At 44.9% G+C, this 14031-nt stretch overlaps 1 protein-coding gene across 2 annotated transcripts in view; it reads right to left on the bottom strand.

Annotated features, from left to right (window-relative positions):
- The window catches only part of GEMIN8 (gem nuclear organelle associated protein 8), a 45171-nt gene extending 44479 nt beyond the window's left edge, over window positions 1–692 (bottom strand). The window contains exon 1 of one of the 2 annotated variants that reach the window (XM_028727665.2): window positions 528–692. In XM_028727665.2, coding sequence (XP_028583498.2) covers window positions 528–677 — 150 coding nt within the window. In that variant the 5' untranslated portion in view covers window positions 678–692. The remainder of the gene's footprint in view (window positions 1–527) is intronic. The other variant, XM_028727666.2, reaches the window with a different exon arrangement.
- Window positions 693–14031: the final 13339 nt, after the last annotated feature.

Genomic DNA, 14031 nt, shown 5'->3' with positions numbered 1-14031 from the left:
TTTGAGGGCAGCAGCCCAGAACAGACCACCTCTCCTCAACTGGGTACCCTTAGCCATGGCTCAAAACATCTTGGTTGGGAAAGGCTGGTGTGGCCAAAGTTAGAGATTAGACGCCCAAATGGTCTGGCTGGGTCTCAGGAAAGCTTCCTCACCTCGCCCCTCCAGATGTTTTTGGCCTACAACTCCCATGATCCCTAGCTAGCAGCACCAGTGGTCAGGGATGATGGGAATTGTAGTCTCAAAACATCTGGAGGGCCGAGGTTGAGGAAGCCTGCTCTAAGGCATTGCGTGCCCTCCCATTAACTCGGGGAAGCGAATTCCCACGGGGCGATGGGAACAGGATGAGGGAAAGAGCAGGATCCGATCCCTCCCCTCGGCAAGAGCCGCGTGGGCAGCAAGGCACCTGCCCTTGGGAACTCCTGGTCTATTTCTCTGCTGGAGAGGCTTCAGGAGCGGCACCGGCAAAGCCCCCCCCCCCCGCCCCCCCAGGAAGCAAAAGTAACCGGCTGGGATCGGGGTAAACATACTTCGAGCGCAGGGCGCGCAGCAAGAACCGAAGACCGCGCCGCGCCCGGCTCTTCCTTCCTGCAGGCGGGGAAAGGGAAGAGGTGGAGCCTCGCTGATACGGAGAAGCCAAGCGCCTGAGCTGCGTTTCTTTCGCGGGCCGAGGGCGGCATCTGCTGGATTGGCAGCGAGTAACGCTGTGCCCGGAAAGAGAATGGGCTGTCTATGGTTCGTGCTTTAAAAGCACGTCCAACGCAGGCGCCCACCCACCCCACGTCCTGGGAACTGTAGTTTGCTCAGGGTGCTGGGAATTGCAGCTCGGGAAAATTACAGTTCCGGGGTGTGTGGGTGTGTGTGTGCTTTTAATACATTGTGTTTTAATGCCCTAACCCGCCTTAACAGTGAAAGGCAGGTAATTAATAATAATAGTAATAATCAGCTCCAGTAAGCATGACCTACAGGCAGGGATTTGTAGTCTCAACATCTGGAAGGCCAGAGGTTCCCAGCCCAATGGTCAGGCTTGGCGTCTGTGTGCACACACACTGAAAAGTGTCATCGTGTGCCATAACTTACAAGCTATGACTCCCAGAGGACAATAACTTGAAAAGAATGCACACACACACCAAAGCAAACAACAACATTGAGCTTTGTCCAAAGTTTCAAGGAAGCTCAGAAAGACTGAGCCAAACAGGAATGGGGATGAAGGTGTCTCACCTATCACCAGTGCTTTTTCCTGGGGGTACACAGGGGTACCCATACCCCTAAACATTTTGTGAATCTTAAGTTAGGCCTCATTACAGGGCAGTATTTCAATGTGAGTAGGAAAATGAGAGTAACCCTAAACAATATTTTTTTTTAAAAAAAAAAGCACTGCCCATCACTATGACAAAAGGCAATCCTCACCATTGCCACACTTCACAAAGCTGTGCATAGGAATGAGAGAGGAGTTCTGTTCCATAACTGTTCAGAGATTCCTGCACAACCGGGGTCCTATGTGACACCAAACATGAGACAAGTGGTTGTGGCTTGGGAAAACCACTTTGTGAGCCGAATTAGGATCCCTGATGGGCCTAATTAGGACTGGGCTGGAGGTTCCTCACTCCTGATTTAATATATGCAACATTTGTACAATTTTAAACTGCTCTTGGGGTGGTATTCTCTGATGAACTGGAAAATTAACCTATGGCTAATTTCATGTGTATAATGAGGAGGGGGAGAAAAGGAATCACACACAAACACAGAGAAACAGAGAAGGGGCACATCATCCATTCTTGGTTCTGACTCCACCCACTACCAGCATGTGCCCCTTGACAGATTAACCCCCAAGGTACTGTGGACCTACCCACTCCTGTTTTAGTCTAGTTAGTGAGTTTATGTTTGCTTTGGTGCATTTTATAGCCTTGGCATGCCTTGGTGTGTTGTCAGCTGCCTTTTGAATGCTTATCCTCAAAGCCAGTGTAATTTATAAATAAATAAATAGGAATACTTTGTACACGCTGGCAATCTTTGCATCTTTGGGTAAAATACATATATAATATTGCTTGACCACCCCATTAGCTTTTGACCTTGAATGCTGGTGGGAGGATGAGAGTTTAAATCCAACAGCTAAGTTGGAGAAGGCAGACCTGCTGCATAAGTAAGCACATTTGTTGAGAGTCCTACTGACCTAAAGCTGAATGTTTGTATATTTCTGATGATGTTTTCATTGCTGCTGACATTTCAAGCTAATACAGACAGCATTTGCTTGCAGCCGAATGGTCTCCAAGCAATTACAGAAGTGGAATTGCATGCAAACTGAAAAGAAATCTTTGATCTCTACAGGCCTGGCAGCCGCTCTGCTTTCTTTAATAGAGTATTGAACAAAGTCTATCATTACGGTCTTGTTTTAATTGGTTCTATAGTTTCCATCAACCCTCTTCAGCCTGATAGACAGGAGGCAGTATAACATCAAGGAACTGGAGAGTTGGCTTTCACAGACTGTTAATAGCTCTGCAAAATGACACTACTTTAAAACAAAAGGGGGGGTGGACTAATGACCCCCAAACACCTTCATTTAATAGTCATGAGTTTAGGAGATGATTATTTACAACAAGCTATCAATAACAATTGTCTCCTGGACAAACAGACTCAGGAGTGTAACAAAAAGACTCATATATAATGCAGAATATCATTCTGCATAAGGAATGCGGGTGGCACTGTGGGTTAAACCACAGAGCCTAGGGCTTGCCAATCAGAAGGTCAGCGGTTCGAATCCCCACGATGGGGTGAGCTCCCGTTGCTCGGTCCCTGCTCCTGCCTACCTAGCAGTTCGAAAGCACATCAAAGTGCAAGTAGATAAATAGGTACCGCTCTGGCGGGAAGGTAAACAGCGTTTCCGTGCGCTGCTCTGGTTCGCCAGAAGCGGCTTAGTCATGCTGGCCACATGACCCGGAAGCTGTACACCGGCTCCCTCAGCCAGTAAAGCGAGATGAGCGCCGCAACCCCAGAGTCAGCCACGACTGGACCTAATGGTCAGGGGTCCTTTACCTATCATTCTGTATTTATAACTGCAGTACTGTAGGGAGGGAACAGGGAGAGAAGAGAGAGTAATGAAGGAAAGAAGCAGAAAAGAAAGAATGAAAAAAACTGTTAGAGAAACCATTTTGTCTGTGTTCAAGCATTCTGTGCTCTCTTTACCAGGAAATCAGCTATGAAAAAAATGGGGTCTCTTTATTGTTTTCAGAGAACTGGTGGGAAGCAGGCTTACATCAAAAGTGCAGATTGTGGTTTCTTTTATTAAAGGAAAACAACTGACAAAAATGAGACATTTATGCGTACATTTACTCCAGCTCCAATTACTAAATCTGTGTTCCAAAAGTAAAAAAGGATTACACCTTTCAAATACATGCCTGGTTCTAAACTTCAAAACCATCTTTCAGTGGAACAAGAAATACTTAAACAGAGTCTTAAGCTATTTGAGACACAACCAGGCTATTGTCAGTTCTAAAGGTTTATTTTTAAGACATCACCAGCTTAAGCTAACTGACATGTTTCCGCCTTCAAACAGCCATGTTAGTTCTCCATTGTTCAGCAGAAAATTCAGATACTGGTTTGGGATTTTAGCCCTTTCCCCACTTCCTCCAAAACTCCAGGAAGCCTTGATTATTTGCAATGAGTTTCTGCTGGTAGAGCGGAAGGACATGTACATTAAGTGATCTTCCTTGTCACTACATCAATACTTGCTGTTTTTGAACTTCCTGGGAGCTATCATTTCTGCCTTGCAACTCCAGTCCAATGTGACTGGGTCATGGCATCCAACTTCTCCATATCACGGCAGCAACGCTGCTTTTGCGGAAGGGGTGTAGCTCAGTGGAAGAGCTTCTGCTTTGCATGCGGAATGCCCCAAGCTTGATCCCCACATCTCCAGAAAGGCAAGGAAAGACTCCTGCCCCAAACCCTTCAGAACTGCTTCCGGTCAGTATAGACAATGGTGAACAAGATGGTACTAGGAAAGTGGTACATACTCCAGCTCTGCTTCATGCCTTTGAGTCTGTGGTGTGCCTCAATAGTAGGCTATTCTGTCCACATTGCTCTTTAGCACCTACATGAAACTGCTGGGAGAAGTCACCTGGAGGTTGGGGTTTCAGTGTCATGCAGACAACGCCCACTCCTGCCTCTCATTTCATTCATAAAGCATGGAGATGCTGTGGAACCCCTGAACAGGTGCATTGACATAGTTTTGGAGCAGATGAGGGTGAGCAATAGCCATTCAAAAATCCATAACTTTTAAGAGACCCTGTACTACAAAAGGGAGAGAGTTCCACAGTCTGGGAGCCAGTGCAGAAAAGGCCCTGTCTCTTGTGCCTTGAAACTGGATTGATTTCACATGATTTCACTGGATTGATTTCACACGAGCAGGGCCTCTGAGGCAGGTGCTTCAAATAGCCCAGTCCCCACCTGTTTGCGTAGGCCCTTAAATGTTGAAAGCAGCACTTCAAAATGTACCTGGTAATAACAAGTTTAACTGGTGTGGAATTGCTCCCACCAGCAACCAAGCAGCAACATTCAACACTATCTTCAGAGGCAGCTATATGTGCAGTGTGTTCAGGTAAGTCTAACTTGGATTTGACTGGATGTGCATGGTTTATTGACCCATGCTCGAGCTGACCGTAGCTGATAAATCAGTGATGTGTGGGCAATTCTATCCATTTTGGGGGTTTTTATAAACACAATTATGCCTAATATACATGATTGTATAATGTATTTTGTATGTTATTGTTACTAATATATACATTTGTATGCACACTAGAGTAAGAAACGGCATTACAAAATCTGGGGAAGTATGAATTTTTGAAGGGTGGCTGCTGTCAGGGGCTCAGGAGCAGAGGCACAGGGGAGAGAGGAAATGGAGAGCGAAGGGGAAGAATCCGAGGGCAGCGGAGGGGAGAATGACAGTGACCCGAGAGATTCCATGAGCCTCTCCAGTGAATCAGAAGATTCCCAGAAGGGGGCGCCGATGGTCAGGGCAAGGGGGGTCCCAGGGGGGACGCACCAGAAGCAAGGGGCCAGCGGGGACTCCCAAAGCAGCAGCTGGAGATCAGGACCAGCTTCCCCACCAGAGCGTAGTGGGGTGGAAGAGTCCCATGTGTCAGGGCCAGCGTCTCCTCCAGCAGGGAGGGAAGAGGAGTCAGGGCTGACCACGCCTCTATCGGAGAGTGGGGGAACAGAGGGGAGGTCAGACCCAGATAGCCTCCCCAAAGGGGGAAGCAGTGACAGGAGCAGTGTAACGGTCAGGAGGAAGGTGGCCGGCTGGGCGCGCGCGCCAAGTTCAAATGTACAGGCACGCGGGACAGCAGAAAGCCCGGATTGGAAACCAGGTCCTAAAGCCCGCCGGAGGGAGGGGGAGGACTCAGGAGACTCAGCGTCAGAAGAGTCTAGGAGTGGCGAGACCCCAGCGGACAGGTGGGCCCAGAGGAGAAGAGAGCAGAGGAAGAGGTGGAGCAAGGCTAGAGTCTTAAACTGGTGTCTGGGGGGAGGAGACTCAGACGGAGCTTCGGCGGTCTAGAGTTTGAGACGTAGAGCTGCGCGCCGCGGATGTAAAAGCTAAACTGAGCTTCAATAAAGACTGTTTTATATAACAACGAACTGGCGGTCCTTTGTGAGCTGCGTTTCAGTTTAAGTGTTGTTTCAGAAACTGCACATTTGATATGTTTGCCTTTAAATCCAAATTGAATTGAGTTTTTTCGCCATCCCTAGTGCAGCCTAGGCTGCTAAAAGGCACTCTTAGCCACAGTCTCCAAGCAGCACTTCCACAGACAGAATGATTGACAGTTAAACCACTCAGAACTGCAACTCTGTGAAGGGAACAGGGGTCTTAATAAACTACAGTTCCCAATATTTTTTTTTTTGGGGGGGGGGATGGCAGTTTAAAGTGGCATGATACTGCTTTAAATGTATAGTGCAGATGAGGCCTGAGCAGGACCAGCACCAATTGCAGCCCTATATTTTCCACCTACAGTCTCGATAAACCCTACTATGCTGCTGTTTTATTTCTTATCTCTGCTTGATAAAGAAGCATTTGCTCTGCTTTCCTTCTTAGTTGTTCTCATTTCTGATAACAAACCTGGAAACCAAGCTCACATGATTTCATTAACTATTCCTTCTCCTATTCTCTCTTTGTTAATGTCTGTACATGAACACACCTCTGCTCGTCTTCCTTGCTTTTGGAATTTTTCTGCCTGTTTATTTGTTCATTGTATTAATTTCTGTCCTGCACCATATGCCCTCCCAGGATAGACTGCAAGTTTTTAAAGAAAGAAAGAGAAGAGCAACGAAAGCAGCTAGAAAATCATAAAATAATGCACCGCAGTAAAGTAGCAGATAAGGCACAATGGATTATAAATGCACACACAGCTGATAAGATGCAGCTTCCAAAATGGCTTTAAAGGGTTTTTTTAAAATAAAAATTAGGATAAGAATGTGCTTTCCACAGGGAATCTGAATATAACTTTTAAATGTTAAGATTTTAAACTTAGTATGCAGCCTTTGTTTATATCTGAACAAATGGGGGACAGAGATTAAATGTTTCTCTATAAAGTACAGAGCATTTTCCCTTAGACCACACCTGGAATAATACTGTGTCCAATTTTGGGTACAGTGGTACCTCGGGTTAAGAACTTAATTTGTTCCGGAGGTCCGTTCTTAGCATGAAACCATTCTTAACCTGAGGTACCACTTTAGCTAATGGGGTCTCCCACTGCTGCCGCGCGATTTCTGTTCTCATCCTGAGGTAAAGTTCTTAACCCGAGGTACTACTTCCAGGTTAGCGGAGTCTGTAACCTGAAGCGTTTGTAACCCGAAGAGTTTGTAACCCGAGGTACCACTGTACCACAATTTAGGAAGGTTGTTGAAAAGCTGGAGTGTGTGCAGACAAGGGCAACCAAGATGATCAAGGGTCTGGAAACCAAACCTTATGAGGAACGGTTGAAGGAGTTAGGAATGTTTAGGCTGGATAAGAGGAGACTGAGGAGATATGATACCCACCTTCAGATATCTAAAGGACTGTCACTTGAAGCGGCACAAGCTTGTTTCCCCTTCTCCAGAGGCTAGGATCCAAACCAGTGGTTACAAGAAAGGAGATGATAAGTAAACATTAGAAAGAACTTTCTGGCAGTAAGAGCTTTTTGACAGTGAAACAGACTCCATCAGAAGGTGGTGGACTCCCCTTCCTTGGAGGCTTTTAAGCAGAGGCTAGATAGTCATCTGTTGTGGATGGTTTAGCTGAGATTTGTTGGACAAGTTGACCCCCTGGGGTCCCTTCCAACAATTCTATGATTCTATGAGTGGTTCTGGATCAAAAGTATCCTGTTTTGGTCAACAGATGGCAGCACTGTCAACATTAACTTGGTAGCTTGGCGGCTGTGTATCATAGGAGACCTTTTGGGTTTTGTTGCTATGAGGAGAAACGTGTGTGTTTGTGTGTGTGTGTTCAGGAAAATAAAAGGAACAAATGTGGCTCAAACACCCTTGAAATGTTTTGCCTTATACGATTTCAGGGATAAGGCTCAAGGATCGGAAGAAAAATGTTTAAAAGGCTGAGCAGGTTCTCAGCCACGGAGGCTGGCCCATTAGTCTGAATGCGGCCACACCAAGCTCAGCTAGGCCTCAGCTAGGCACCATCCGCCTGCATTGTTGTGGGTGGAGCTGCCTGTCAGATTCCTCCTCCTCCTCCTCTTCAGTCTCAGTGTCACCTTTGTGGAACTCAACAGGAACAGACGCCAGAATTAGTTGGCTTTCCTTCTCATTGGTCTCTGCCTTCACCAGCCACTATAGCCCCTCAGAAGGGATTTGTGAGGCTGAAAGGTGAGAATGAAACTTCTCAAGTTGGGTGATATGTTGCCTGAACGGTGCTTCCTACCCTATGTTAAAACTTGAGGGGAGGATTCCAGGAGTCACAAGCGGCATTCAGCATTTTTTAAAAAAAGGATTGGGCTGGTAGGATTACTTCTATCTTTCTCCAAAGCGGAACTCTGTTTGGAAAAAGGGCTGTGTGTAGAAAAAGGGCTACGTAAAAGTCCTTGAGAGGAAAAAGCCATCATAGTTGAGTAGCAAAACATCTGCTGTGCATGCAGAAGGGTCTAAGTTCTACCCACAACATCACCAGGTAGAGTTGGAAGAGAACCATGTCCGAAATCCTGGAGGGCTGCCAGTCAGTGTAGACAATATTGAGGTAGCTGGGCCCAAGGGTCTGATTTTGTATAAGGCAGCTTCCTAGATTTCTAAGCACATCATATACTTTCAGCAATTCTAGCAACAGCCTTGTAATAGCCCATTGTTAGTCATGTATTATAGACATCAAAACATGATGGGACATGATGAGCTGAGCTGAAATATGCATCTGGGGTTTCAAGTAGCAATTTGTTCTCATCTCTCAGCTTACTCTCTCTGTTATGTACTGAAGTCCTCACCCTGGGCCAGCAGGGGGATACTGTAGATAGTTATGCAAATGAAGGATCGAAAGTGACGTTCAGTGATTGGATAGTTTTAGAAAGTTGTTACAGTAACGTTGTAGTGAAGCTCTATATAAGCAGGCTGACTGAACCCTTCAGTTCTCTTCTGGCCTGTGAATAAACAAGAGCTGTTTGAAGAATCGCTGTGTCGTCTTTTCACCCACAACTTAACACTCTCGGCCAGCCTCTCTCCCAGCCTGGTGCTGTCCAGACGTTTTGGACTACAACTCCCATTAGCTACAACCTGCTAGCTCTCACACAGTTGTTCAATAAAAACTACATAATTTCAAAGCCAAGACTAGGCTCTCTATACAGTATTTGGGTGCTATTTCAAAGCCAATACACACCCACCCACATTTTTGACATTGTGAGCTGCGGTCATCTATCAGCTAAACACAAGCCGCTGTTAGACGCACCAGAAAATACGCAGACAAAGCAAATGACATTTACAGACACACACAAACATGTTTACTGCGGTGAAAGAGAATAACCTTGCAATAAATGCATTATGCATGTTCACAAATTTCAATCAATTTGCCTATTTTGAATGTCAATGGTTGCTCTGCTTTGCTTAATGTTAAAACTATCGATTGGGCTGATTTCCCCTGAGCAGTTATGCCAGTAGTATAGCTTCAACCAGAGTGTTCCTTCAGTTTATAGGTTTTGGTTAAAATGCTGATGATTTGTCACACGGACCCTGACTCTCATATCTCGGGAACTAGTGTAGCAGCTGGCCACAATTAGTGTGACCATCTACTTTCCCTGACATTTTAAAGTACTGAGAGTGGAAATTGCAGGTGGGATTTTTTTAATGTCACTCAGAGTCTGGATAAGATGTGAGAGGCAGAGGAGACAGCTTCAGTGCTGGATTTGCAAACCAAAAATGCCAGACCAAAACTTTACTGAAATTCAAAACCTTTGCGGATGGGGCCCTTTCTACTTCTTCTAAATGGCATATGAGTACATGTTTGGGGCCAATTATTGGTAGTCTGCCCCAGAGCTGAATTGTTGCATTCTCAGGAAGCTTCTCCTCAAGCACAGGAGTGGAAAATCTGTGGCCTTCCAGATGTGGTTGGACCCTCCTTTCAACATCAGCCCCAACAGCCTGGCCAATCCAACAACAGCTTTATGAACAGATTCCCTATCCCTGCTCTATTGACTGGCACTCACTGATATTGGAAATAACAACTTAAATGGGCTCTTACCTGCATATTTTCCTAACGTTTCTGAACTCTTGAAGATTGCAATATACATTAAAACAAAACTAAGAATGTAAAAGCTTGCCAGATCAGGCCAATGGCCAGTGTGGTGTAGTGGTTAGAGCGGTGGACTCGTAATCTGGTGAACCGGGTTCGCTTCCCTGCTCCTCCACATGCAGCTGCTGGCTGACCTTGGACTAGTCACACTTCTCCGAAGTCTCTCGGCCTCACTCACCTCACAGAGTGAGTGTTGTGGGGGAAGAAGGGAAAGGAGATTGTTAGCCTCTTTGAGACTCCTTAGGGTAGTGATAAAGCGGGATATCAAATCCAAACTCTCTCGAGTCCAGTATCCTGTTCTCAAAGTAGTCAACCAGATGCCTGTGGAAAACTCACATGAAGGATCTGAGCGCAAGAGCAGTCTCCCCTCCTGTGGTCTCTAGCAACTGGTACTCAGAAACATTGCTGCCTCCAGACTGAGATTCTCTGGGTTATCTGAAAGGACTGAACACCACCTTTCCTGTTTAACAAACACAAACTAGAAGATGTTGCTGAGTTTCAGAAGTGGTACACCACGGGGCAGAGTTGCTGTGCTAGCTGAGCAGCAGGAGCAGGTAGTTTGCTGTTGTTGTTGGGCAAGGCAGTGGGGAGGTTGTCATGGTGCAGACTCACTGGTGGAACCAATCCAGTGCTTCTGCCAATGTGTTTGCATCATGCCAACCACTCTCTCCTTATAAGCAACCCACCCACCAGGAAGCTAGTATAATAGCTCTACCTCACCCAGCAAGACACTTCTGCTAAACTTTGCAATTCCTTGGCTTGCAGCACTTAGGGTGAGGCTCTTATTTGGTTTGGATTAAACTTCCTCTTCTCCTTCCTATCCATCAACCCACATACCTGACAGTGTTTTGTCCCAAGTTGGGTCTCAGCTAGATGGTGATTCAGCTCAAGAAGGGGGTTCTAGACAAGAGTTTGGGTTCTACCAAGGAAAAGTCACACAACAGAAAGCTCAGCTTCTGGGAAGGCGAAGGTCAGGTTCTAGTAAGGCAAAATTAAGGAAGGCAACGCTCAAGTTCCAAGTTGAACCCCAGATTGTTCTGGAGATTCATGCCAGCAGGCTCAAATGTTAATGCCATAACATGACAGCTTCAGGTGGATACCAAAATAGGCCTTCAGTTTGTTCTGGGTGCCTAGCCCTGCCTCTGTTGGGAGAAGACTTGCGGCTTCACCAGCTATTGGCTCTAACAGTGCAGTGCAGTTCATGTTTTCTGGGCCAGAGTAGTTGGACCCAGAGGATAGCAGCATGACTTTTACAGGCTCAGGAAGTGGTAGCAAGATGGGCTTATGGTGAAGAGGGGGTTCTGAGAAAGTGGAATCATCTGGGATTGGTGAAAAGGGCAATTCCCCCACCCGATGCTTCCTCCAAATCCTTGACCTCATGATCCTCAGAGCAACGACAGGGTTTTGTTCCAGCAGTGATGACTATCCCGTCCCCTTCGGGAATTCTGGAAATGGTTGAAGAGGAGGCAGAGAGAGACAAGAGAGGCTTCCTCCCTTTCATCCCTTGCCATGTGGCCAAAGCAGCCATTTTAAAGGAGGGAAAGGGAGAGGACACAGCACGGCCATTGCTACTGAAGGTTTGTGGCTCAGGAATGGTGTAGTGGGAGAAGCCGCTGCCTGAAACATTACAGTGAGCTGCTGCCACTCAGCTGTACTGGGCTGGGTTAGATGGACCAATGGTGTGACTCAATGGGGTTTGGAGGCTCGATTGATTGGTGTGTGGTTTTTTTAAAAAACCTAACCAAAACTTCTACAGCTCTTGAGAAAGAAAAAAGACATTTTACCCAAGTGTCTCCACTTTGGCTTGCAATTACTAGTCCCAAGGCTAAGCGAGCTTACCCATTTAGATACCAATTTGAAGGGGATCTACAAAACACAGAAGCGTGAAAACCAGAAAGCATGTTTTCTTTCTCAAGTACTTGAAATTAACTAGAAGTGACATGAGTTCCCAGAGCATTAATTAGATATTGCAGCAGCGTCCATCTCCTGGTAATTTGCATGATTGTTCAAGGTTTTAGCATTTTTATTTCCTGAGCTTTGATTTTTCTTTAAAAAAACACAACCCACCCGTGTAACAATAATCCACAACAAAGAAAGAAAATGCCTTTTCTAAAAGCAGCAGATAAGTGTTCTTTTCATCACCCCAAAACTAAGCGTCAGCTCATTTTCTGAGTATAATTATGCTATAAGAAAATTGACTGGGTAGGGGAATAAATATGCTAGTTCTTAGGCCACTGTTTGGGTAAGTGTCCTTATTATAGAATCATAGAGTTGGAAGAGATCCTGAGGCTCATTTAACTTAGCCCCCTGCAATGCAGAAAGCTCAACTAAAGCCATGACAGGTGGCCATCCAATCTCTGCTTAAAAACCGCCCGTGAAGGAGAATCTACAACATCCCAAGGGAGTCTGTTCCACTGTCAAACAGCTCTTACTGTCAGAAAGTGCTTCCTGATGTTTAGTCAGAATCTGCTTTCCTGTAATTTTGTCATATTTGTTTTCTCCCTTTGGTGAGCCATTCATGAGATCTGCTGTCCCTCATTGCTTTTGGGGGTTTTGCAGTAGTGGGCCAAAAGCACAATCTTGCTATGGAGGTAGATGGTCATGGCCTGTTTGACATGGGCTGACAACAGTAGGAGCCAGCATAGAAAAAATCTTTCTCAAAGGGTATGTGCCCAGATAAGATCTCAGGTAAGTCATCATGATGAAAACAGATCACCTGTTGCACATAGTGTAAGGGAACTACCAGGCTGAGCACTCTTCCTAATATTTTCATGGTTATATTGCCAGCTAGTAGAGGATATCCTGCATTTTCCTTTGCAATATCCTATCATTTATCAGACTTTTTGTAGCTTCTAGAAGACTGAAGTGCAGCAATGACAACCAAATTGTGTGCGAATAAGTAAACTGGAAGTGTGCTATGGGTGGTTAGATTTGTTTGTGAACCAGATGTGGCATGTGATTTGTTGAAAAATTCTCTGAGAGCCATTTATATAAGCAAACAAGAAATTCACAGTGATTGTGGCAGGAAGTAAAAGATCAGCTGCAAACGAATACATGGACTTTCCCCCTCAGCTCCTATTGGTTAGGGGAGAGGAGCAGGACAGGTGGTTACTCCCAGAGTGGTTTAACAGTCAATTCCTCTCCTCAGAAAACTCTGGGAATCTTTGAACAATTTTCAGCACCTTTAGCAAACTGTACTTCCCAGGATTCTTTGGAGGGAAGCCATGATACTACTTTAAATGTATAGTGCAGATGGTTCTTATTTATTAAAATTTGTACATTGCTTGATTGAAATTTTGTTTTTCATAAAGTGGTTAAAAACCCCCACGAAATGCTTATAAAGTAGAGATTTTTCTATGCAATTGATAGGGTTATTAACTTCCATTCCCATGGTGGTGTCTTTAATAGATGCTTGCCTAAGAAAGGAAATTTCAGTAGGCATTTCGATGTGCACAAATGACTTAATAGCACTGAAATAAGGAGACCGTTGCTACTGTGTTGTTTGAAATGTTACTCATGAACTACGTTAACTTGTGCATTTAAAATATGCTTGCTGGCAACGTTATCCATTGTTTTAAAATAGATGAACTCTGCTTTTATTCCCTTCAAGCTTTCCCTGGCCTATGGAGGAAATGTTTTTGTTAGCAAAAATAACTGTGGTTTGCTGACTTTTCTTTTGAGAATAATGTCAAGATGCCTTAAGAAAACAACAATTTGAGGGGAGGAAAAAATGTTAAGTAGACAGATGCTCTCCTTGGCAGAATCCTTGACCTCAAAAGCAACAAGGTCTCATGAATATTGGTTGCCCATAGCCAAAGTGGTTAAATGGAGCTCATTGCTCTTCAGGCATTGTTTGCTAATGAACTTTTAAGACCTGTTGTGTTCTGGATAGGCAGTTTTGCAGGTGATGGGTATGAAAGTGGTCCTTTCTCATAATGCCTAGGTGACCTTTGAACTCTTCCTTCTCCAATATTCTGTTCTAATCATCTCCAGTCTTAAACATTTCTTGAGCTTTTAATATAAAACCAGGTGTCATAAGAATGAATTTCCATGGGGTATCTAAGATTTTAAACATTATCCTCAATCCATTTAACTTTTAATAGGCTTCAGTTTGAAGAAAAGTTTTATAAGGTAGTTTCCTTTATGCAGGCCAATCTTAGACGAGAGAGAGACAGAGAGAGAAAGAACACAAGCAGCTTCACATTTGAATTAAGTATTATTTCAGGTGGATACTATCCAGACCTAGTGATTTGCTTCATATTTAATTTGTTAATGAAATTTAG

Source organism: Podarcis muralis, chromosome 4 (genome assembly GCF_964188315.1).
Source record: "Podarcis muralis chromosome 4, rPodMur119.hap1.1, whole genome shotgun sequence".
Classification (NCBI taxonomy): Eukaryota; Metazoa; Chordata; class Lepidosauria; order Squamata; family Lacertidae; genus Podarcis; species Podarcis muralis.
Note: the sequence above shows the minus strand (reverse complement) of the source record. Positions and strands in the feature narration are given on the sequence as shown.